Consider the following 25,853-nt stretch of genomic DNA (forward strand, 5'->3'; position numbering starts at 1 on the left):
ACAACTCGAAAAAAAGAAACGTTTATAAATGTAAAACTTGTTAGGAAAAGCGGAAGTCCCCAAGAATCCCCTTTATATAAAATACAACTACTGAATGCCAAGTCATATTTAAGTGTAAAAGCGAAACTAAAAACCGAATATCGAAGAATTTTTAAAATTGAAAAATGAAAAACGAAAAACTAAAACAAAAAGAAAATAAAATACAAACATTTTGCACAACACAAAAAAAAAAGGAATAAGGAAATGAAACCCAAACTCCATGCAAACAACTTTTTTATGGTTTTTAAAAAGGGCGGTCTTGGCCAGAAAAGAACCACAAATAGAGGTAAAAGTAAAAAGATTTTATGATGGAACATATTTTCTACCAAATAAAAATGTTAAAGATGCTGGAAAAGGACAGGAAAATGGAACGAAAGGGCAAAGTATAAAGGGATAATTTGTTATTTAATGGATATAAAAAAATAAATAAAGTTGTATGTCAGCTGTTTTCCAGTGGGGCAATGTTGGTACAAAATTTATCAGGTGAAGTTTAACAACAAAAAAATATAAATAAAAAACAAACTGAAAGCAAACTCTGAAAAATAAATGGTTTATATATGAAAAACACACAAAAAACTAATATAAAAACCCAGAAACTTTTTGGAAAAAATAAGGCTGTGCGCAATATAAAAAAATAATATTTATATAAATGTAGAGGAAAATCCCCGAGTTAAAGGCAGAAAGCAAACAAGCAAAGATGGTTTAGTTGGATTTTTAATGAGGGCCAAAGACGAGTTCTTGGGCCGAAGGCTAGGATTTGCTTCCAGCTAAAGCTTGACTGATTCGATTTTGGTAAAGAGATGGGAAAATATGGCAAAGATAATGCCCAATATGTGTGGTAAGTGGTTTTATGGTCAGAATATTCTAAATTTTAAAGCTCAGGAAATAACGAGGATTGCGATATGGAAATGCTGATTCCGTGGGGTTCTCCCGATTTTCGCTGGAATTTTTCTTATTTTTGTGGAAAATGAATGGATATAAATTTCTGATTAGGCAGCTAAAATACGGATTGAAGTTCCTGTTCAAAAAGGAAGCTTGTTTAGCCAATAAGATTTTTTGCATGAGGAAAACCCCTACGATTTTGAACGAGCTTTCCCAGCTAAGCGCCAGAAACCAAATAAAAAAAAAACGAAGAATACGAAGAATCTTAAGCATTAAGCAAGTTACAAAATGCCAATTTAATAATGTTGAAAAAGCCTCAGTCAGTATAAAATAAAATATATGAATACACACATTACAATTACTAACTTTTGAAGCGGCATAAAAAAAATACTCAAAATGCCACCCCAAGTAAATAATTGTGTATCGAAAGTTTTGCCACTTAATATTCGATAAATTAAGGTAAATGGAAAATGTATTAAAAAATATAAATAAATAAATTTTTGCTGATGATCCATGTGACAAATTCCAATACTTAAAAAGCAGCACACAAAAAACAAAGGCCACAAAGAACAACCAATTTTTACAAGCGAAACGAAAATTATTGTCTATATTTGTTAAAATTTGTGTTTCTCGTTTTTTCAAGCAACAATTTTTACATACATTGTAACATCTGAGTGTTGAATTTTTCCCCATCAATGTTTTAGCACACGAGAATAATAAGAATTTTTAAGCGCCAGTGCCAACAAAAGCAAAGTAAAAAAAGAATAAATAAAAACAATACCTAAAACTACATACATTTAACGAAAATCTAAATTGTACCTTGAACAAACCGAAAAAGTCCAAAGAAAAATGATTTATTGGCGCGAGCACCTTGCAGCTTCAACCAAACAATAAAAATGGAGAAGTGTGACAACGTTGAAAAGGACGAAAATGGAATATTCTATAGCTACCTAGTTGTGTTTTGCACATTTTGTAAACTTTACAACACGATGAAAATGAAAAACCGAAAATATCTAAATAAACGAAAGCCCCGCAAAAACGTTATGTATAATGATATATATACATATATACTATATATACCTATACAGGATACCAGAACATACATAACTAATAAAACCGTTTTTAAAACCCGTAAACAAAGGTATTTTCTTTTTTTTAAAACATTTATTACCGACATGTGAGTACTCTAAAGAGCTAACAACTAAAGAAACATGAGCCAGTTAGTGATATAAATAATGTTGCAAAAAGCATTTTTACTGCTTGATCTTGATCTTTGAGGCTTAGAAACCTATATTATATCTTTGGGCATTCTTAATAATTTTCTGATTAAAAATCAGTTTCAGTTTCAGTTAATTAGCCGAGTAAACATTTTTTTAAACCGATTATAATCTTTGTTTTTAATACCTTCACCGTAACTATTTCGAAATATTAACATTTTTGAACACATTTTAGGACATTTACAAAAATAATACCCATTAAGTACATGACAAGTTAATTGGCTAAATATTTTAACAATTAGCACATGTTTCAGGTGTTACTTTCAGAGAACTAACATTTGTTATTAATTTAACAATTTGTTATCAATTTAAACATTTGTTATAAATTAAAAAATTTAAATTAATTCAAACAGGAAATAGAAGCTAAAAATATGTTGACGATGAAAATTTAAAATATTTTTTTTCTCAATTTTTTATTTTTAAAAATTTTAATAATTTTTTGATTTATTTAAAAAATTGCCTAAATTTAAATTTAAGATTTTAAAAATTTTAATTAGTTTTTTTTCTCATTTTTTTATATTTAAAAAATGTAATTAATTAAAAATTTTTTTTAACTTAATTTAAACAGGAAATATTTTTTTATAGAAGCAATAAATAGCTGCTGGAAACTTTAGTAAAAAGAAATTTTGGGATAGTGGTAAAGCTTCCATTAATATTATATAGCTGCCATAGGAACAATTGGGTGATATATCTTTAATTTTGTTAAAGAATAATTTGAATAATTTCTTAAATTAATAAGCATTGCAAGACTATATATTTCCAGCTTTAAATTTTTCCTAAAAATATTTCACTTTTAACTTATTTAAAGACTTTAAATATGAATTAAATTTTTAAAAACCCTTCTTAAAACCTGAAACACGGCTAGAACATTAACATTTTCCATAGATTTGAGATTCTTTTCAGCTTAGTTTAACTACGACAATTGACACAAAAGACAAAGGAACAACGACTGCCAAATATTGCGCGATTTGGATACCATAAATGCTCTACAAAACAAACACGACGACGACTAAACAGATTATTGTCCTGCCCCGCAAACCCGAGTTCTTACAGACCCTTGTTGAAATATACTCGCTGGGGCACATTGCCTCTTGTGTTCTTCTCCATTTTCTCATAAAGTTCCGGTTCAAAGGTGCGCATGGTGGATGTATCCAGAGAGCATTGCTGAGGGAATACAGCGCAGGCCGTGGGCACCATAAAGCAGAGGCTAAAAAGTATTTAAATATATAAATTAACAATCACAAAAGGTGTTTGACTGACTCTACTTACAAGCAGCCAACCATCAGGGTCTGGAAGGGGGCATTTATCCATTTGATGCGCCTGTAGGCGGGCAGTTTCTCCAGTCTTTCCATGATCAGCGGCAGTATTAGCATTCCAGGAGCAGCCATCGCAATCCTGGATACAATCACCTCTCCTATACCCTTAATGGCAGCCAATCTACTCTGTCCCACAATCTCTCCATCCATATTTTTCACTTCTATGCCATTGAGTATCTCATTTTGTCGCATCAGCGGAATGTTGACAAAATTGGCGGCCGCCACAGCAGCAAAGGGTACAAATCTTTGGAACAATGGACTAGCCTTCTTGGACCAATAGTTCTTGCATCCAATGGCGGCTATTAAAGCGGACGTTGTGGCCGAAACATAGGCCACGCCCAGCTGCGTAACGCTGGTGGGTGAATTGGCATTGCGATTCGTATAGTTGACCACGGCATTGAAGGATTGATTGATGAATTGCCAGAGCACTACGGCTGGAACGGTTCTGTAGAAGGCCAGCATGCCGCCGGTGATCAACATGCCACCGGGGACCTGAAAATTGGAAAACGATTAGTGAAGAATAATCATTAATTAACAAAACTGTTGGCAGAAAGAGAGGTAAAGTATAATAAAATATAATATTAGCTTAGTAATTAGTTTACAAATAATACTTTTCTTTCTTTTAAGTCTTAAAATAATTATTTAAAATTTCTAACAATAGTTTGTGTTGTTAATTTCATCTTCTGTTAAGTTTTTATATCCCTTATAAACCCTGTAAACTATTGTAACCTTCATAAAGCCTCCACTTATCTTACCTAAACCTCCCATAAACTTTTTTATAATTTCAAAAGATAATTTTTCAGGTGATGCTGATGAAATACCTTGTAGTCTAGTGTTAAATTCGTGCCTCTATGTTTTTCTCTTATTTATTTTTGTTTTCTATTTTTTCTCTCTATTTTTTTTTGGCAACCCATTCATTCACAACGTCTTCGTCTCTATTTTAGGGATCAGCCCACGTGCCGCAAAAACCATCACGAGACTTGCCTGAAAGCTCATGCGTCCGCAGAAATTCTGCAGTTCGCCGGTATCCGGATGAAAGGCCGAATTATATAGCTTCATGTTGTAATGAACTTCTTCCGGTTTAACCAGCGGCGATTGTTCGCCCTTTCGGTACTTTTCGATCATGGTCTTGGCTTCCAGCAGGCGATCGCTGGAGACCAGCACGGTTCGCGGATCCGTCATCCAGGCGAAGTACTGGAAGCGACCAGCAAAGCTGCTGAGATCGAAGAGTGGCTTGTCCACATCGATGAGGGCTACAAAGAAGGGGTAGAAATTGTTTATTTATTTTATAATACATATTTTTTTAACATAAAACTTTGGGAGTAATGACAAAATATTTAAAAAATAAGGTATTAATATTATTTGTATAATTAAATTTATTTTTAAATGTTTACATTGTTACAATTTATATGGCGTATAAGATTTTATTTTAATTTTTTTAATTGATAGGCTTAAAAATTGTTTGTTTTCTTATTAAAAAAATTATTTTCAAAGATAGCGTCTATCCTAAAAAGTCAAGTTCTCTTAAAGTATGCTATAAAAAGTGATATTTTAACATAAAAGCGGTTACAAAAATATGTAAAATTTAATATTTCGACCGAAAATTAAACAAATTTAAATTTATTAACAGTTGTAATTTAATAAATCAATTTAAATAATTTAAAAATTTTGAGAATAAATTATTGATAAATAATACAAAAACCAAATAAACAACCGAAAAAGTGTATATTTTTTGGTTAGTTTATAAAATTAAAATATATTTACAGAAGTAATTTAATAAAAAAAATCAACTTAAAAAGTTATGAGAATAAATTTTGGATATAAAACGAAACAAAAAATTTTAAATATAAAAAAAACTTCCAAAGAGTTTTAAATTTATTTCGAAACGTTGCCTATTTGCAAGTTTAATTGGAATTAATTAAGGAAACAGGTAAAAACAAAATACTCACTGGATACCTGTGCCATTTTCGGACTCTTGCTTTTTTGATTTTGTTTAAACGTTTGTAATTGCAAGTGGCTTACGTAAGCCCGTTTCGTCTACTGGCTATAATTTCAGCTGTTGTTGCCGGTTTATCCACAGATTGTTGTTGTTTTTGTTAGTATCTTTATTTGTATCTGTGTGTACTTAGGGCCGCGTTAACATAAAAAACTAATTCAATTGCCAACGCGCAACACCTGAGACCGGCCCAGCTGTTCTTTTCACTTTCTCACCGTGTATTTCTTGCGGTTAAATATTTCACCTTTTGTTCTTGTTTTAATGTTTTTTCGTTCTTTGCTCTTTTGGCTGTGTGCCAAATTGCAAAATCGGTTTGTTTGTCGTCTGTTCTGTTCTTATGTTGTGCTTTATTTTATTATTTTATTTGGCTCATCCGCTGGCAGCCCCTGCAATTATTCAATTTAGCACTTCTTTTGTTGAACAATTTGCGCGGATGATTTAGCAACTAAAGTAAAATGCAAATTTTCAAATTGTTTACCAGCGAGATGGGAGAGTGTGACCGTTAGTCAGAGAGCAGAAAAATACCGGAGAGCCACAGAGCACAGCACGGAGCAAGTTATTAGTTCTAATTAAAGTGGCTGTTAAATAATATAGCAATTAAATTTTAAAGAGGCAACGATAAGCTTTAAAAATACAGAGCTTAATAACTACTAGAAACAAATTATAAACTATTCAATTGCGTTTTTAACTCATGATCTACCGCCACTACATTTTGCTAAAGCTTTTATTGTTTAATTTTTTATTAGGTTTTGTTTCAATTTTTTTTTAATTTTTTAAGTCCTATTTTCCTTTTATTATTATCTAAAAATAACAAAAATATATAAATTATTTATTAACAAAATAAACATCAAAAAACCTGTAAAAAGCCAAGTTGGCATCCCTGCGCCCAACAGCTGCCATTCGCCCCGAAACACCGACAGCGCCGCATTGTTGTTGCTCGCCGTTCTTTTCACTTTCGTTGCTATTATTTACCAATCCGAGTGTTTAATTATCGCCTGCGATTTTGTGCCATTGATTCGTAGTCCGCAAAATGATGAAAATTGGCGGAATAACTATAAGTAAAGGCAGCAGATAATAATAGACGCCCAGCAGGGGCTGCTCTACGTGTGCGTGTGCGTGTTTATACGCGTGTTTGCTTCTGTGTGTGTGTTTGCGTGTGTGAGCTTGTGTGTTTTTGCAAAACCGGAAAAGCAAAAACTTCACAGATACGAAACGCCGAATGTAGATACAGTAGTTGTAGATGCGGATGCGGATTTTGTTCCTGCATACAGAATGCATCTCCTGCGGCTATTGCTGGCCTCGTTGCTTGGCGGCTTTGCCTTAGGTGCCAATATACTGGCGGTTTTTCCCAGTGTATGGAAATCGCATTATCTTTTCGGGCGGAGCTTGCTGCAGGAACTGGTGGAGAGTCGTTCCGGAAATCACTCCGTGACCTTGATCAGTCCACATGCTGTGGAAGATGCGGAAATCCCAAGGATCAGGGAGCTGCGGATTGAGGGTCTGCGTGAGAACTGGCTGGACATGGGCATGAGCTTCCAGGCGGAGGAGATGCGCTCCCAGAGCGTAATGGAGCGCTTCACCAGATTGATTTATGCGGGCACCACCAATGTGGATATCCTGCTGTCTGATGGTCAGGTGAGAAAACTCCTGACCAGCGGCGAGAAATTTGATTTACTCATAGTGGACCTGTTTCTGAGCGATGCTCTGCTAGGGTGAGTTAAGGAGATTATCTAGCTAAAACTGAATAATTAAAATATTTTCAATATAATCCTTTAGCTTGGCCTTCTACTATGGCATACCCACCGTTGCTATCAGTCCCACCGGCGCCAATTCCTGGCTTAACAATATGTTTGGCAATCCCCAGTCCTCGTCCCTGGATCCTAGCAACTTTTTGCCCTTCACGGAGAGGATGAACACCAAGCAGAGGATTGTAAACTCTTTGATGAGCACCTTTGAGCGGCTGACCTACAACTTTTTTCACCTGATCTCCCAGCAATCGGTGTATACTAATCATTTTGAGCTGCTCGTTAAGGAGCTGCCTTTGTATAGAGATCTGACCAAGAATCTAAGCTTGGCCTTGATCAACTCCCATCCGGGTTTGCATTATCCCAGGGCCTATTTACCCAATATGGTGGAGGTGGGGGGCTTGCATTTAACCCCTAAGAATGAACTTCAGTTGCCAAATGTAAGTTTTTTTTATATAATTTATAAACTCTCTCTAAAATCTTTCTAATTTCCAGCACTTAGTGTCCTTCATGGAGACTGCCACCAGTGGAGTTATCTACTTTAGCCTGGGTGCCGATGTCCAGACAGCTCAGTTGCCACCAGAAAAGCTTTCCATCTTGCTTGATGTCTTTGGTCACCTCACCGAGTTCCATTTCTTGTTAAAATGGGAAACTGAGGAGTTTCCAGCGGAGTTAACCCTCCCCGAGAATGTAATGATTGCCGACTGGTGGCCACAGCAGGCCATACTGCGCCATCAGCAGGTGAAGATGTTCATCAGTAGCTGCGGGCAATTGAGCGTCTGGGAATCGGTTGCAGGACAAAAGCCCATACTTGCCATACCCATACTAGCCGAGCAGGAGGTGATGGCCCAGAGACTGATGCAACATGGTGTTTCCCTGACAGTTAACTATGATGTCATAGCCTATGATGCCCTGCTCCATGGGATCAGGCAACTCACTCTAAACACTAGCTATGTGGAGAAAATGGTTCAGCTAAATGAGAGATTGATAAGCAAGGACTCTGCCGGGCCAGCCAACAAGGCTGTGCGTAAGATACAGTTGATTCTGGATTCGGGAGGAGCAGATTTCCTTAAATCCCATGCAAATACCCTAAACTTTTGGCGAGCCGAAGGCGTGGATGTTTTGCTAATCATAGCTCTGGGTTTTTGTGGAATTCTAGCCATACCCTTTTTGGCCATTTGTTGCATTTTGAGGAAATCCTATTACAGCCAGGCGGCGCAAGAACATCCACCCTACAGGACTAACCTCAAGGTGGTTGGCCGGGTTCATAGCTATGGTGAGCAGGGCAGCGGCAAGCCACCCAAGGGAGCAGAGTCCCTAAGAAGAACACGCTCGGCACAGTCCTTGTCTAATAGGTCTAGCACCTCGAGCATGAGCTCCACCACCAGCCCTTCGTCAGCGTCTACAACGCCACTGGATCTGACTCCTCCCCCACCGCCGATTCCCTTGCTGGGCCAGGTGCCGCCGCTGCAGTTGTATGTGAATCAGCAGCGGTTATACTCAAGCGAACGAAAGACATCACGATAAAGTAAAGCAGAACGATATATACATATATATATTTCCCTAGGAAACTTATAATTATATATATAAGTTTGGGATTAAAGTCCCAAGTCCAAACTAAGACACATCCTGAACTTAACGTATGCTGAGAAATAACCTTTAGTGTTAAGTGTGATTTTTTGTTAACAATTGTGTATAATTGTGAAAAGTTTTGTGGTTTTTTATTTGCTTAAGTTGTATATCTTATAAATTGTACATAGTTTTTTAATGTTTTCGGTTTCTTTTCTTTTTGTGCGAGTGGGAAGGATATTTAAAATTACTTTGGTGTGTTTTTGAAATTTATTTGAGGTTTTTTATGATATTAAATTCGTTGTCCTTTGTCACAATCCTATTTTTTCAATTAATATTTCAATTCAAAGACTGAATAACTACTTTCGTAAAGTACCATCTAAAAGACAAAGTTAAGCTGAAGAAAATTATAAACAATAATTGCAGTTCAACTGCAAGAAATCAGCTAAAAAATTCATCTAATTATTGATCAAATAAATATTAATTATGGGTTTTAATGCAGACTTAATGAGGAGAAGGGAGGGAGTGCATTTTTTTACAATATGAAAACTGATGTTTTCAATTCGGGTTAGTTTGTTTTTAATGAGTATCTTAGATTAAGAATATTTTATAAAGCCATGTACGAAATGTTGAATAAAATTATTAAATAATCAAAAAGAGCATTTTATTAAAATTATTTCTTATCTTAAGTCTATAACATTTAACGCACCATCTTAACCGCACGGAATGCTGCATCATGATACGTGATTTTAGAGATTACAAACCAGCAGCCTATCTCCCACAAAATCCCTAATTAAATTATTTTATAACAGACCAAATATGAAAATTATTCCCCCCACACATTTCTTATTTGAACTGCCCTCGAATTATGACGAATTTAAAATTCTTTTAGTTTCAAAGAACATTTAATGCTGTTTGTAATAGTTCTCCCAGCCCAGGTGAGGAGCCAGGGGCATGGGGGCGTGTCTAATTAGTTCACTGCATCGGGCTAATGGCGGCAGGCTTTGATGTGCATGGCGGCGTGTGCACTTCATTTAAGCCGAGTGCAGCTCAAGTGTCTCTGAGGATGTGCCGTGGATGGCTGATGCCAAAGGCCGTAAGGATGTGTGGATATGTGCGCGAGTCTCTGCAGGATGCGAGGATGCCAGTTGTTGCTGCAAGCTCACCTGTTTGCATTCAGCAGTCCGCACACGTAGACAAAGAGAAATTGTGGAAATCGGGGGGAGGTTTGTATGCCTTGTGGGTGGCAGTTTTTCACTTGGCTTCCCTCCTGCCGGTTGACTGTTAATAAAAGTGTAATTATGCACATATGCCAGAGGTAGAGGTAAAATAACATAAGACCTGCAAAAGGAAAATTTATATATATAGATGAAGGTATGGCTTTTCTCCTCTTTTTTTTTTTAATTCCACATATCTTTGGTTAGACATTGGAAATTTGATATGTAAACCACAAGTGACATGACGCGCGATGGAATTTCCATATTTCTTGTCAAAGCCAGGGGGCTGCTGCTGGTTTCCTGAGCAACCGCAATCTCTCAGGGGAGCAGCTAATTCGGGTTGGGCATGTTCTGAATCAAGAATCAGCTCTGACTTTGATTTGATTTTAGGGGAATTTCTTTGTGTAATTAGTTTGCTGATGTCAATCATGCCAGTTTTAATAATTCGCAAGAATTTGCTTTGGTTTTTATATCATATATGATATTAATATCGTTTTAAATTCGTAGCTATTAAATTGTTTACATATCTCAACCCCATCTAAAACGATCTCATCCCTATCAATGCTCGGTCATCTTCTGGCCAATGCTATAGTCCGAATTTGGTCGGCCATCAAAGCCCCACTTGTCACAGGGCTATAGCTGAGGAGCCGGCCAGTGTCCAATGGGAAAAAATACAGGGGAGTTGGAGGCCAACGCCAACTCCAGCAGAGGCCATAGGCATGACAGCCATCGTGGCGAATGTCAACCGCAGCCAGAGCCGCGGAGTCAAGTGAAGACTTCTCGCATTGACAGGCGGCCAGTGCAGGCGACCACAAGGGGAGCAACAGTGAAGAGGGAGGGGAGCATAAAGGCACTGAGAAAAAAATTAGAATATAAAGAAGAACCATTTAAAGATCATTAAAGATTTAAGATTTACATAATTACTTTTTATGGATTATATATATATATATTTTTAAGTTTATCTATTGTTTTGCCTAAAATAACCCCTGTTTATACCCTTGCAGGGTATTATAATTTCAGTCAGAAGTTTGCAACGCAGTGAAGGAGACGTTTCCGACCCTATAAAGTATATATATTCTTAGTCAGCATCAATAGCCGAGTCGATCTAGCCATGTCCGTCTGTCCGTCCGTCTGTCCGTCCGTCTGTCCGTCTGTCCGTTTCTACGCAAACTAGTCCCTCAGTTTTAAAGTTATCTGAATGAAACTTTGCATATAGTCTTCTATATACTCTCACTGCTATATATGTCGGAACGGGCCGGATCGGACGACTATATCATATAGCTGCCATACAAATGTTCGATACATTTTTGGAAAAAAAATTATAACTTGGCTGTTTTCCAATATTATTCCACCTTTTTTGGGATATAGCCTTTTTTTATTATTCCAAAATTTTGGTAAAAATTTTATGAAAATCGAACGACTATATCTTATAGCTGCCATAGGAACGATAGGGAAAGTAATAGAAAAAATTATAACTTCGTTGTTTATTAAGGTTTTTTTATCTACTCTGATATATAAGATATAAGCTTTACTTATTATTATAGAATTTTGGTATAAATTTCATAAAAATCGGACAACTATATCTTATAGCTGCCATAGAAGCGATCGGTAAATGTATAAAATATATAAAGTTGGGAATGTAAAACTGTAACTGTCAAACTGTAAACATAATAAGTATAGGTAAAATGTTATAAAACTCTGTTTAGTGTCTGTTTTCGGCATTCTAATTTATAATATAAATATGAAAACCAATCTGCAAGGGTATACAAGCTTCGGCGTGCCGAAGTTAGCTTCCTTTCTTGTTTTTTTTTATATTTTTCTCATTTAAATATTTAAAATAAGCTTATAATTTTTATAAAATATATCCTAGTCTATCTCCAGTTATATAAATTACCTTTACAAACTTTTAAAAGACTTTTAATGAATAAGTTTAAATTAAAAATATGTTTATTAACGTTTTTATATTGCTCAATATACAAGAAAAATCGCTTGTCTAAATCGGTTGGCCTGGTGATATTGCTTAAAATTCAAAAATCTTGTAGGGAATATTAAACAAAAAAGATGGCTTAATATATATAAATATAATATAAACTATAAATAAATAAAAAATCTGCAAACAAAATTAACTTTTTCTTCGTTTAATGTAATTTATTACATTTTAAAACCATTTTCTATCAGTGTACAACAAGAATTTGTGACATTCCGAGGTCTCGGGTTACGGCCATGGGAACAGAAAGAGTTCGAATTGGATTTGGTCGGCACAGGGGCTTCCCCGTTCTCTCATCTCACTGTCTCTCCATCTCCCCCATTAGCACTGCTGTCACGGGGTCTCTCTCTGTCTATGCGATGGCCCATGGGGATCCATGGAGATCCATGGGGGAGAGACCATCGCTTCAAAGGCCCCCATTGACGGAGCATCCAAGTTGTTGTCATCATCATCATCTGTCCACGGGCGGCGTCGGCTCCTTTTCAGCTCCTTTGAAGTTGGGGGGCTACAAAATTAATTGCACGCTACACAAATCCCTCCTTGGCCCATCTGGCAACCTAAAAACTAAAAACTCTAAATCAACAATCATCATAACTATAACTTTGTGCCGGCCCAACGGAGGGTTGGGTATGGAAAGAGGGTGCTGCTGCTGTGTGCTGTCAACATGCTGCCAGTTGCTTTGCTCGCCCCATTTCCCTCCCCCTCGGTATTTTCAACACTTTTGTGTTGGGAACACACTTGACTTTTGCCATGGCAAATCCCACACGCAATGCACAAAGAGAATAAATGGAAATAGATTGGTTTTTAGGTTTATTTAGTTTATTTTATTATTTTATAAAATACTTATAGACTCTTAAGGCAATTTTTTTTTAAAGAAAAAACTTATCAAAGTCGAGGGAAAGGTAAATTGGTTTAAGAAAATCAAATCATTAAAAAATATTCATCATGATTTGAAAATAAAATATTTTTAAAAAATTTTAAAGCTCTTTTAGTTCATTAAATATTTAAAATAAATCAAACTTTAAATTGTTAGTAACACAAAATATATAAATATAAATTTAAACATCATTCTTTAATGTATACACTTAAATATTTATTTTAAAATAGATCTTATTCTTTATTTTCCATATTTTCCCCTCCTTTTAGTCTCAGTGATCCCCACAAACATGAGCATATGCCACGCCCCTCATCAGCACCTCCCCCTTACATGGAGTTTCCGGCTTTTGTGTGCATTTTGCACTCTGTTTCAATTTAATTACTTTCGAGTTACGCAACCGGGGGACAGGACAAAGTTTGCCAGCGATGTAAATGGAGCACTGGCCGAATGATTTAGATGTCCTCACAATTCTCCTTCGCTGCATTCTTCTATTTAAATTCATAATTCAAAAATTAAATTAGATGTAAAGGAAAATCCTTGGTAGTCAAAGTTCTTGTGACAAGAGGCATACCGTTCCAGGTTTCGTTTGCACGAATTTGCATTTATCGATTCGGGAGGAGTCGAGCGGAGGTCCGAGCAGAGGCTTTTTCAGATTTCTCTGTTTTTAGTTCTTGTTTTTTCGGTTGACACACAAAAAATAACAACACAATTTGCATAAACGTCAACAGCAACAGCAGCAGCAGCAGCTGAAAAAAAGGAAACAAAATGTGGCAGCTGTTGCAGCAGAAAGGAAAAACAACATCGGAATAAGTAAGTAGGGAGTATTGGGACAGGATAAATTGGGAGAAAGAAGAAGCTTTTCGATATTGAAGTTAAGACGGAGGCAGAAAGAGAGCTTTATAAGAGGAATCAATGTTTATTAAAAGCTGTGAAATGAAAGCCAAGTTTTTGAAACAATTTAAAACAAATTTAATACATATATCTTTGTTAAATTAAATTTACAGAATAAAATGAAGGATAATAAATGTTAAGGAAATCAATAGAAAAATATAAGATCTGCTGCAATTTTGAATAATAAAACTAATAATTTAAGTGTATGACACAGTTAAAAATATTTTTACTTTAAAATGTTGTATCGAAAATGTATTTTTCTTTGGCTTTTAAAATTTTTTGTTTTGTATTTCTAAAGGTATAATTTATAGAGAATTTAAATTGATCTTATTAAATAATAAAGGAACTTCACCAACTCCAAATAAATAAATTTACATCGCCGTATTTTTTTAAATTTAAATTAAATTACTTCTTCAAACAAACTTAAGTTACAAATCTATAAAGGCTTTGTCATCACAAAAGTCCCGTAAATACATAATTAAAAGCACAAGGATGCACTTGTTTAGATATTCATATTTATTATTCCCTTGGCAACTCGAAACACGTATGTTTGTTAAATTTGAAAACTTTTGACCAAACAAGTCCTCTCATGTCCCTTATTTGAGTACCAAAAGTCCAATTCTGCTGACCGAAAAACCCTGTCCCAAGCTCCACTTTTAGTCTCTTTTTTTTTTGGGGCACAACTTTATTGTGGCTGTCGTATATGGTTTTATGGGTGTTTGTTGCTTTTGTTTTCAACTTTAAAATGCATCCAAGCAGGACTGCATGTTGCTTCGAGTGTGTTGGGGGCGGAAGGGGTGTGGCTCGGCAGGAAATGTATCCCACAAGGAGGAGACCAGAAACAGACCAGAACGGAAGGCACTTCCTGCAGCCTGCATGTGAGTGTATGTGTGTGTGTCTTTGGCATGGCTCCTCCTTAATGTCCTGCCTCCATATTCCCCATCCCAGAGTCACTGGCTCACACCGCTTGGCTAGATGCAGATAAGAGGCATATTCGCTTGTCAAGATTTGCTTTGATGTCTTTTTCATGTGGCCCGACTTGGGTGCGGCCTGTTCCATGTCCAATGCTTCATCTTTACACGGTGAAAAATATATGGGTTTTTTATGAGAAGGTAATTAACAGCCCTAAAAAGTTTCAATATTAAGTTGCAGAAAGCAAACGTAAAAATGTTACTTCTGAAGATGTTAAAAATATATAAAACTGAAATAAGAAGGTATCCAATATTTAAAAATAAATTAAATTTAATTAATTTAATTTCAATACTTCAAAGCTTAAGATATTTTTGATATTATTTCGAGTGCGATATTTTTGGTCAATTTATTAATTTAATTATTATTTTGAGAGTTTTTCTTTTCCAAGTTTTAATTTTCAAAATTTACATTTTTTTGTATATTAAGTTGCATCTAAAATAAATTTATATAAATTTATTAAGAATATTTAAGAGGTAAAAACAAGTATGCGTTAAAAATATAAATTATAAACTTTTAGAAATATAAAAAAATACTTTCATAAATGTTTATTTATTAAGAAAGAATGGCATTTGACTTTGAATTTTATTGACACAGAAATGCTCTTTAATTATCTTAATTAAATTTGTATTTAAATTTTAAGTCTTTTATAATTTCAAGCTTATTTAAACCTAATTTTTTCTTCCAGTGCACATCTCTCTTCTTGCTTGGCCCTCCTGCTCTTAGTCGCCCTGTGTGGGTTGGTTGACAACAATTAAAAAGTGACGGGCAAAACAAATCGCCGGATCGAAGGAGGGAGCCGGCCGAGTCAAAGGCAGAGCGACAGCGACAGCAGAGGGTTGGCAGGGTCTACCAACTTAAGTGGCAGCAAATATACAAAACAGCAAAAATCTCTTTTTAGAAGCATTTCAATTGCCTTTTGTTTATGCGAGAGATCTCCCTTGCGCCCCCCGATGCCCGATTTGCCTTGAATTTGCTTTGAAGTCGAGCATTTTTCATGGTCCTCGCTGGTTGAGTTTTATTTTTGGTACCGAAGAAATTTTATTAGCAAAGGGTTGGGGCTAGAGGCTGGTGCTGGGAAAGCGCTTTGAAGTTCAAGTGTAGGCGCAGCAGCAGCGGCACCATTGATATATTTATTTCCACACACAATAATTCGCTTTGTTGCCGTCACAAATTGAAATATCGCATCAATTTGCCATGCCGCCGTCGCGCTTTGTAATAAAAGTAAATAATAATTTAATAAAAAAAAGAGGAAAATCAAGCAAACAAACCGCAAAAACTACAAAAAACCGAAAAGCGGCAAAAAGTTGACTGAACAAAATCAACCATTAAACGCTGACGGCAAAGAACAAAGCCGAATCAGCGGACCGGCAAAAAGCCGACAACAGCTGGCCGAAACACAAAAAAACCAAAAAGAAAAATAAAATAAAGCTGAAGGCCGCTCAAAGGGGAGGGGCAGCAATAGCGCCCTCTTTGTGTCAGTCCGGCCCACCATCGAATCTGCCGCGCATGCGCAGAGCCTCAAAGCTGCGATGTGTGTGGCTGGAACCGCCTGATGCCTGATGCCGGATGCCTCCCGCTTTCCTGGCCTTAACTTTGCCTCAAGATGCCGATGCCAACCGCTTCAAATTGATTTGAACGAGCGCAAAAGCTTTTGGACAAGTTGATAAGAGCGGCAAAGCGACAGCATCCGGACAGGCGATGCTGGTTTTATCTTTTTATATACTCTACCCGAGGTTATAAGCCATAGGATCTTATATCTAAATAAAAAGAATAGTTTTGTAATTTACAAAAATATCTAAAGAAGAGGTGTCTATAAAAAAAAATCAAGAAATAAATAACTACCCTTTTCTGTTCTCCTGATTTAAAGCTAGGGTATATTTGTACCTCGACTTAGCCTTTCGCTTGATTTTATATCTCACTTTTTTTTTCGCACGGGTGGCTTTCGACTTGGCTGAGCTGTCCGTAGAGGTTCGACTCTGGGCTGAGATGTCGGCGCAACATCAAAAGGTGTGCGATGTGTGGCACCGCCTGCGGGCCAAGCTCAAATGAACATGCACACACACACACATGCCCGCCGCGGAGGGAGGAGGAGGAGTACTCACTTGCAACAGGAGGAGGAGGAGGTGGTGGTTGGGGTCAGCCTGTCCAGCTAATCAAGCATCAACTTCATCATCATCATCATCGCCATGGTCTTGCTGGCGGATGCAGCGAGAACAGTTAGTTTTATGGGAAATGCATGGGTAATCAGAGGGAAACCAAGCGGCATGGCTTTGATAATTTTGAGATAAATATTAAAAGGAGTTGGAATATAATATAACATTTATTTATAATGTAAAAAATATATAAAGAGATTTTTAAACAATTTATTTAACTATAAATTGCAGCTAAAGTAACATAAATATTTTTTTGTATTTTTTTTATTTATAGATTAGATCATAAACCTATAGAGATTTCAATTATATTTGACTCAAATGACTGCAAATAACTAAAACAATTATATATCTATTAGACAAAAACACGAATTATACGCTTTAAAAATCGAAATAAATAGGAAAAACTGGGAAAATCAATTTCCAGTTGAAAAACGATCCTAAAATGAATAAAACGATTGGAAAAAACATTGCATTAATTTTACTTGCAGTTCATTTGATCAAAGTCTCTGAATGTTTGTTTAAAGTCACCAACATAAAATGTAAATGTTATGACAAAACCTTCTGTGCTTTTAATCAGTGTGAATTAAAGTTACTGGGACGGGGAAAAGTTGGTATTTATGTGTATGTGAAAGTCCATCAGTTGCCAATAAATAAAGTCCTAGTATGTCACACATCTATAACAACTTAATTGCTTTTATCATAATATATTTTATTTTAGGTCAACATAAGTCTGTATCGAAAGTTCAGTGGCTATAGACCTTTTTTGTATAATATCACAGTGGATTTTTGTGATTTTTATCACCATAAGGCACGATATCCCTGGTTGAAAATCGGCCACGAAGCGCTTTCAAAGTTTAGCAACCTAAATCACAGTTGTCCCTATAATGTGAGTTGTTTATATAAAATTTTAATTTTTTTTTAAATAATAAATACACTTTAAACAATTTTTAGCATGACATAATTGTATCGGGAATGATTCTCAATGATGGAATGCTACAGAAAACGCCCTTTCCAACTGGATCCTATATGCTTCAAGTCATTGCTGGCACTCCGGAGTGGCAGGGCATCACGCAAGTTATGGTGGATATCGTAGAGGTTTAAGAATTATTTTATTTAATTTATTAAATATAATAATATATTACAAAAATAAAATAAAATAGTATATTTTATATATTTTTATAAATTTTTTAAAGTCAATATATTAAAAGTGTTGCCAGGTTTGTTTTATTTATCGGTTATCAGCATCGATTTATTTGTTCTCAATTCAAATGACTAAACAAAACTAAAATAATTATTTATACATTAGGCAAAGAAACAAATTACACTAATTACAAAATTCTAAATAAATGGGCAAAGCTGGAAAATCAAAATTTAGTTATAATCAAGTTGTAAAATGAATAAAACCTCTGGAATAAATATCGCGTTAGTTTTACTTGCAGTTCATTTGATCAAAGTCTCTGAATGTTTGTTTAAAGTCACCAACATAAAATGTAAATGCTACGACAAGTCCTTTTGTAATTTTGATCAGTGTGAATTAAAGTTGCTGGGACGGGGAAAAGTCGGTATCTTTTTGTATGTGAAAGTTCATCAGCTGCCAATTACCAAAGTCCGTGTATGTACAAATGACAAATGAAACCAACACTCTCTAGAAATAATGTATATTTCAGGTTAACCTAAGTTTGCATCGCAAGTTCAGTGGCTATAGACCTTTCTTGTACAATGTCACAGTGGATTTTTGTGATTTTATGCACAATAAGGCACGATTTCCCTGGTTTAAAATAGTTCACGATACCATGATTAAATTTAGCAATGTAAATCACAGTTGTCCGTATAATGTGAGTATTTTATACAGAATTGTGATATATATTTGTAAGGATTACATTTTTTTAGCATGACTTAATTGTTTCAAAGATGGTTCTAAATGATGGAATGCTAGAAAAAACCCCTTTTCCTACTGGTTCCTACATGTATCAATTAATTGCTGGCACTCCGGAGTGGCAAGGCATCACTCAAGTTATGGTGGATATCGTAGAGGTGTAAAATAAATAATAAATAATAAATAAATAATTTTAAAAAAATAAATAAAATAGTAAAATATACAATTAAATTGAAAGCATATATAGTTTTGCCAGAAGGTAATCGGTTTGTAATCGGTTACCTATATCGATTTTAAATATGTTTCAAACAGATGACTGAGCAACAAAATTTAAATAATTATTTATCTATTACAAATAAAAAAAAAACTAATTACGCGGTCAAGTCAAAATAAATAAGCAAAGTTTAAAGCCCCATTTTCAGTTGAAATCAGTTCGTAAAATGAATAAAACGTTTGGAATAAATATAGCATTAGTTTTACTTGCAGTTCACTTGATCAAAGTCTCTGAATGTTTGTTTAAAGTCACCAACATAAAATGCAAGTGTTATGATAAAACCTTCTGTGCTTTTAATCAATGTGAATTAAAGTTGCTGGGACGCGGAAAAGTCGGTATTTATGTGTATGTGAAAGTTCATCAGTTGCCAGTAACTAAAGTAATTGTATGTATAAATAAAATTAAAACCAAAACTCTTTAAAAATAATGTATATTTCAGGGTAACCTAAGTTTACATCGCAAGTTCAGTGGGTATAGGCCTTTTCTCTATAATGTCACAGTGGATTTTTGTGATTTTATTCTCCATAAGACACGATTTCCCTGGTTTAAAATAGCTCACGAAGCAATTTCTAAATTCAGTAATTTAAATCACAGTTGTCCTTATAATGTAAGTACTTTACATAGAATTTTAAAATATTTTTAAAAGGAATAATTATTTTTAGAATGATATAATTGTATCAAAGATGATTCTGAATGATGGAATGTTAGAAAAAACTCCTTTTCCCACTGGTTCCTACATGTTTCAAATAATTGCTGGGAATCCAAAGTGGCAGGACATCACACAAGTTATGGTGGATATTGTTGAGGTTTAAATATTTTAAAATATTTAAATGTAAATTTAACAAAAAATGTTTTACCAATTTATTAAAATATTTAAAATCCCATTAGTTTCACTTTACTCAACTTTAGTTTTCTTAGAAAGTTGAATGTTTTTACTTACCATCGACCAATTTCACACTGCGCCTGCGTGAGTCCTTTTCCTTGGCCAACACGTCGTATGAGTTATGGCAATCAAATGGGACCACGTGTGGCCACCAGTCCAATGGCCAGTAAATCAAACTTTTTGGCAGGCCGTGTAAACAATGTTATAAATCAGAGAACCGCAAGGCAGCCACCATATTGTCCATGGAGGAACTGCGTCTGCAGACGGAAGACGGGGCGAGAGACGTTGCAGCCCACGACGCAGCTGGGAAAATGTGGAGGCGGACTGCCAGGATGCAAGTGACGCATAAAACCATTAACATATGAGTGAAAGGGTGCGATGGTGGGTGTGTAGGAGTGTGTGATTCTAACCCATTCAGCCGGTGGAAGTGCGTGTCTGAGATTTACAGCTGCCAGCGCATAATTGCATTTGGAGCAGCCAAAGCCACATGGGAATTTAATTAAAACCAAACACTAGCTGAGTTGAGTATTTTAATAATGCAATTTCCAGAAGTATATTTCGGCAAGATGTCATATTTGGTGAGACAATAAATCAGCTTGAATATTGACTTTAACAGATGGCTTGACGTTTTGGGGAAAATTTCAATAAAAAGGGGAATTTTTTGAGAGAGTTTAAAATATGTAAAAGTTAAAAAAAGAAAATATATAAAATATAAAAAAATTGATATATATATATTAATGATTATATATGATTTTATATAGAAAATATATAAATTTGTAATTATAAAATATAAAAATAAATCAATTTATATATATAAATGATATAAATTATATAAAAAATTATATAGTAAATCCAAAAATGTATTAACAATCAAGATCTTCTCAGTCCTATTTTCATTTTACTCAATTTTCCATCTCATCATTGCCCAAAAAATCAATATTCAAATATACATTATTAAAATTTGCTCTTAATTCATTAAAAAATAAATTATATTTTAGAAAATAATAAAATCACGAATGAAATGCTTTGAGAGCAGATAAAATGCAGCAGAAAATTGATTTGCCTTCCGGAGCAGGGGCCCACAGATCGGCCGGAGAATATGGATATATGCATATGGATACTGGGATGGGTCGATGTCTGGAAATGGAACCTGGCATGGAGTGCCCTCCGAGTGTATATGCAGAGTGTGCGCTGAGTGATGTGCGCATGGATAATGAAGCAATGACGGCATGAATGACTGAATGAGGCGGCAACCTCTATGGGGATTCGGTGAGGGTTCTCCGCTCAAAGAGCCAGCCGCCACAGCCGATGCACGACTCCGCGCCAGCGACTTGAGCTCCGCTTGCGGCTTGAACGTTTAATTAAAAGGCAACAAAAGACAGAGGAAAAAAAAAAACACACCAACTCGAAGTAAGGAACAAAAAATACATATATATATATATATATATATATATACATATTAAAAGAAAAAAGGCGGCAACTGAGGCGTCGAGTCGGCCGGCAGTTGATCATTATCAGTTACGGCAGCGTAGATAATGCAAGATACGAGCTGGGGGGAAATACTACATACATAGATGCTGTTTTTTTTTCTGCTGGGCGGCACTTAAAAAAATTATATTTATTTTTCGCTTGGCCCCAAAACGAATGGAACCTCACACTGCCCCCTAACCACCCCTCTGGCAGCTGTCTGTAATTTACGAGTGGAGCGCGGAATAAATGGAAAACTTTATTTTGGACAAAAACTGTAGATGTGTGTTTGTGTGGAAAAATAAATGAAAACGCATAAATTATTATTTCTTTTGCTGCCACCAAGATATTTTCCACTTCAAGGCATTCTGTGTGTTGCAAGATTTGATCATTTTGTTATTTATTTTGTTCAATATTTCCACAAGTAAATTTTTCAATTAAGATTCCGAGAGGCGTGAGCTAATCGCATGAGATTGCATAGAGAAATATTTGTTAAGTGAATTATTATAATTAATTTCTAAAAAAAAATATTTTTTAATGAATTATAGTAATTAAATATAAATATTAAAATTAATATAGTAATTAAATAAAAATATATAAATTAATGTTAAGAAAGAAATAAGTTCCTTTTTGTTGATTTCGGTTAATTTAAAAGTGTTTTCTTAATAAAATAGTTTATTTATAAATTTAAAAACATTTTTATTGGTATTTCAAATATTTTTATTTGTAGGAATCTCATTGAAAAATTTTAAAAATCAATTAAAAATAAGACATGATTTATTATAAAGTCTTTATAGATTATTTTTTATATATTTACATATGTGATCTTATTTATTTTGGCATATTTCCATAGTTTTTGGGGACCATAAATTTCAAACAACGATGGATAGCATTTATTATATTTTTAGAATATATAAATATAACATTTTTATATTTTATAAATCAGCAATTTTATTAGATAATCATTAAAAATCAAATATTTTTGGTAACAGAAACATCTTATTGCCAAAGAGAAGCAGCATTCTTGGTCATCATCCCCAGGTAACAATAAAATTGTTCTAAATATATTCCTTTAAACATTCCTCCTGTTCACTTCTCAGAAATGACATTTTAGATAGATATTAACTCCAGATATTTAAGATATTTCTATACCTGAAGCTGCAAAGACGTGTTCTTTGATCAACTTTAGTACTATAATTCCCAAAAATCACCTCTTTCCACCCACTGGCAGCCCACACTTAATTCGTTTTTATAGCTGGCATTTAATCTATCGCTTCCCATCATGTTTTTGGCATCATTAATCTGGTCATTAAGCCCCACAGACACACTCCTTCTATAGAAACATGCCGGGCCTAATCGTTTGATGGACATATCGATGGCTGGGTCTGGCCTGGAGTCTTGTAAATGTAAAATCGTAAAAGTCCAGGCAAAAAAGCGCCTAAAAGCGGTCATAAAAACGGCTGATTGAAATTGAAATGGCTTCATTGTGAAGACAAAAAAAAAAAAAGAAAATATTGTGGCTGCTTGGATAGATTTTTAATGATTTCGGCCTAATAAGCAACAATTGGTTGCTTTCCCCCTTTTCCTCTTGCTTTCCCAATCAATAAACAGTTACAATTTCCGGCAAACGAATTTTCCAATATATGCATCTCTTCGTAGTTCGTTGTGGGCCCGCGTTTATCAAAATTAATTGGAAATTTTCGTCGTTTTTCCTTCAGTTTTTTTTTTTTAACGACTTCTGGGTAAAAGTCATTCGAGCAGCGAGGTGGGGACTTCAAACGGCATGTTGCACATGTTACGAAGGGACGGTCTGAAGATCTCTTCGGGGGCTCATTTGGTTCTCCGGACCTGTCAGCTTTATGGCCTTACAATATAATTTCCTGTCAGTCAGACGACGGCTACGATGAATGCCAAAAACTACAATTCATAATTGCTTTGGAAATTTGTTTATAAACGCGTCCAAAGCCATCAACCCACACATCGAGCCAGCGAGCGACCATCATCATCAAGGGACAACTTCATTTGAATTTTACGACAAACGTATAAAATATAAATATTTATGGCCAGCACTTACAACAAAGTTAATTTATTTAATAGATTCACCATGTACATGACCCCCTCCCATATACATACATATCATTTTTATTTTTATGTGATTTTCGTATGTGTGTTTATGACTTCCAAAAAAATAATTTTGAAACTTTGAGTGGAGCTCTGATCATCGAAAAATTTATGTTTTAATGAGTCCTACCAGCGATCCAACGATCTGTTTTCCGTGTGACGCAAGTTGGAAATGTATCTGGGTGCTTAATTTATGTTAGCCCCATAATTTAGTACAAATATTTTGGAGGAAAATGGAAGCAACTCATCGCCCTGCTGTTGTTGTTGAACTTTTAATGGTATTTGGGCAAGAAAAATAATCAATTGGTTTGTATTATTCCTGAATTAAATTGAGATTTTCTTTGGTTAGTTCTGGGAACCTATAGAATTTATAGTGGAAAATGGATGAGGGAAGAGAAATTACTATGCTTTAAAGGTAAATAATTAAGTAAAGGCTGTTTATTTTTGAGATATTATGTTGGATTTATGAATAGGTATTTTTATACATATATTTTACATATTTATATATGGCTTTTAACAATTTTCATTGTTTTTACTTTCTATAAAAATTTTTGCATTACCATTTTATTCAATATAATTTTATAAACACTTAAAAAACCCAACTAATGCTATTAGTTTTCCGATTAGTATGCTTGCTGGGAAAATATACAAAATTCTCCCATTTATAGGCGCTCGAGACAAGGCAATTATGTTTATCTCCTGTAGCTAAAATGACCCCCTCTAACCTAATCAACTTCTAATGTAAACAAGCACAGCACACACACACACACTCTGTCACACACATCCGTGGAGCTCGATTAAACTCATCTAACCCTTCAAAAACTCATCAGCATTGCCAATATGTGTGAAGATAGGGACAAAATGACACGGAGCGAATCCAGCAACGGCTTCCTTGTCAATTACAGCCGACAGTTGCCATGGCTGTCAGTCGTCGGTCCGTCAGTTGGTCGGGGCAAATGTCAAAAACCCTATATAAAGCCGGATGGACACAGGCGGCGACTCTGACCATCGACGCCCACCGTCAGGGTCCAGGGAGGCCCGACATGTTCCACTCGATTTTGGGTAATTACATTTGCAGTCAGCCCCTGCGTACATCGGCAAACGACTTTTGTCAAACGGAAAAGCTGCAAAATGTTGTGCGAATTTCAGCTGAACAAAGTGCAGGAGCAGCAGAAGCAGGACCAGGAGCAGGGGTTGTCCTGCGAAACCGGAGAAAACATAAATCAATATCGGGAGGGGAGAAGGGCGGACAGATCCCGACATCAATCAGGGGCCCGCATCCGATATGCAAGGGGAGAAAGGAAGACAACGGGCCCCGTGAAATTAAGACGATGGATCAATGGATGATGACGAAGGCCCAAACAAAAGAGGGTTCCGAAATGCACAAGACCCAAGGAGAAGATGAAGATGAAGAACAGGGAAGACGGTGAGCCCTGAAACCCTTCTGTTAGAAGAAGGAGGTTCCCTTAGCCGCCTTTGTAGCTTCCCTGCCCCCCTACACCGTCTATAGCTTCTACGCTTCGATCGCGTGTTCTTCTTCAATTACAGCGCCATTATACCGAAAAGCCGAAAACGTTTTACGGTGCGAAAGCCTGTAGACCCCCGAGGGCTTCAGGGGTTAACCCATTAACATTGCATTAGCTTTAATTTTAATTCTTGGGTGTGAATGGGGATACCTCATATTTAATACGGGATTTTGAGAAATATTATTAATAGTGGCTAGCTATAAGCTATAAGTTGAATAAGAATATTATTAATAAATCTAAACTTTCAATATAAAAAATATAATTATTTTAGCTCATGAAATTACTAAGGTTTATAAAACATTTAAAAGGACGTCTAAAAGTATGCAATGCAATTGTTGAGGTACCTAGTTCAGTGTATATTTATTCTTTTTTTTAGATATAACATTTTGTAATCTATTTTTTTTTTAGGTTTTATATGAAGTACTATTTTAAACTCTCCTTAATTCAATAATTAAATCCATTTTCGTTAACTTTATAAAATAAGTTTTAAGTCTACCTGAGCTTGTGGATATTATATTTAGAATAATTAGTAATTATCCTATTTTTTATTCATTTTTTTTCCAAAGAACCTCTTCTTCCATAAAGGGTTAAAACCGAAACGATCTCACTCCGCGGGTTCCTTCCACTTGCTTTTGATCGCCGGAGAATGAAAAGAGCTTTGCATTTTTTTTGTTTCTCGTTTGTATTTTTTTTTTTTTTTTTTTTGTGCCCCGATCTTGCCTGGCTCTGGTCTGGTCTCTGCAGCGTAATTCAGGATTCTCCTTGCTCTGTTATTATCGGCGGGT

At 35.3% G+C, this 25,853-nt stretch overlaps 3 protein-coding genes across 4 annotated transcripts; 2 read left to right on the forward strand and 1 right to left on the reverse strand.

Annotated features, from left to right (window-relative positions):
- Positions 1-2,065: 2,065 nt before the first annotated feature.
- Positions 2,066-6,495, reverse strand: Sfxn2 (sideroflexin 2). 2 transcript variants are annotated; one of them, XM_070285850.1, is made up of 5 exons: positions 6,367-6,495; positions 5,464-5,896; positions 4,499-4,767; positions 3,468-4,006; positions 2,066-3,405 (listed from the first exon to the last, which is right to left on the reverse strand). In XM_070285850.1, the coding sequence occupies exons 2-5, from the start codon at positions 5,477-5,479 to the stop codon at positions 3,246-3,248; spliced, it is 984 nt and encodes a 327-aa protein (XP_070141951.1). In that variant the 5' UTR covers positions 5,480-5,896; positions 6,367-6,495; the 3' UTR covers positions 2,066-3,245. The 2 variants fall into 2 exon arrangements, with proteins under 2 accessions (XP_070141951.1, XP_017037674.1); XM_017182185.2 differs by lacking the exon at positions 6,367-6,495 and having other exon boundaries at positions 5,464-6,005.
- Positions 6,496-6,649: 154 nt separating this feature from the next.
- Positions 6,650-9,027, forward strand: Ugt316A1 (UDP-glycosyltransferase family 316 member A1). The gene is made up of 3 exons (XM_017182183.3): positions 6,650-7,222; positions 7,287-7,695; positions 7,751-9,027. The coding sequence occupies exons 1-3, from the start codon at positions 6,783-6,785 to the stop codon at positions 8,780-8,782; spliced, it is 1,881 nt and encodes a 626-aa protein (XP_017037672.1). The 5' UTR covers positions 6,650-6,782; the 3' UTR covers positions 8,783-9,027.
- Positions 9,028-9,815: 788 nt separating this feature from the next.
- LOC108085530 (uncharacterized) lies at positions 9,816-18,022 on the forward strand. The gene is made up of 3 exons (XM_017182163.1): positions 9,816-9,920; positions 17,640-17,807; positions 17,873-18,022. The coding sequence occupies exons 1-3, from the start codon at positions 9,816-9,818 to the stop codon at positions 18,020-18,022; spliced, it is 423 nt and encodes a 140-aa protein (XP_017037652.1).
- The last annotated feature ends 7,831 nt before the right edge of the window (positions 18,023-25,853 follow it).

The sequence above is a fragment of the Drosophila kikkawai genome, chromosome 3L (genome assembly GCF_030179895.1).
Source record: "Drosophila kikkawai strain 14028-0561.14 chromosome 3L, DkikHiC1v2, whole genome shotgun sequence".
NCBI lineage: Eukaryota > Metazoa > Arthropoda > Insecta > Diptera > Drosophilidae > Drosophila > Drosophila kikkawai.

Bases quoted from the DNA above. Each gene is read 5' to 3' on its own strand.
- Sfxn2 (XM_070285850.1), bottom strand. The intron at 4,007-4,498 runs GCAAGTCTCGTG...TCCAATTTTCAG, and splicing joins GCGGACGCATGAGCTTTCAG to GTCCCCGGTGGCATGTTGAT. The intron at 3,406-3,467 runs GTAAGTAGAGTC...AATACTTTTTAG, and splicing joins ACCCTGATGGTTGGCTGCTT to CCTCTGCTTTATGGTGCCCA.
- Ugt316A1 (XM_017182183.3), top strand. From the start codon at position 6,783: ATGCATCTCCTGCGGCTATTGCTGGCCTCGTTGCTTGGCGGCTTTGCC. The intron at 7,223-7,286 runs GTGAGTTAAGGA...ATAATCCTTTAG, and splicing joins CTGAGCGATGCTCTGCTAGG to CTTGGCCTTCTACTATGGCA. The intron at 7,696-7,750 runs GTAAGTTTTTTT...TCTAATTTCCAG, and splicing joins ATGAACTTCAGTTGCCAAAT to CACTTAGTGTCCTTCATGGA.
- LOC108085530 (XM_017182163.1), top strand. From the start codon at position 9,816: ATGGCGGCAGGCTTTGATGTGCATGGCGGCGTGTGCACTTCATTTAAG. The intron at 9,921-17,639 runs GTAAGGATGTGT...ATTTTATTTTAG, and splicing joins GATGGCTGATGCCAAAGGCC to GTCAACATAAGTCTGTATCG. The intron at 17,808-17,872 runs GTGAGTTGTTTA...AACAATTTTTAG, and splicing joins ATCACAGTTGTCCCTATAAT to CATGACATAATTGTATCGGG.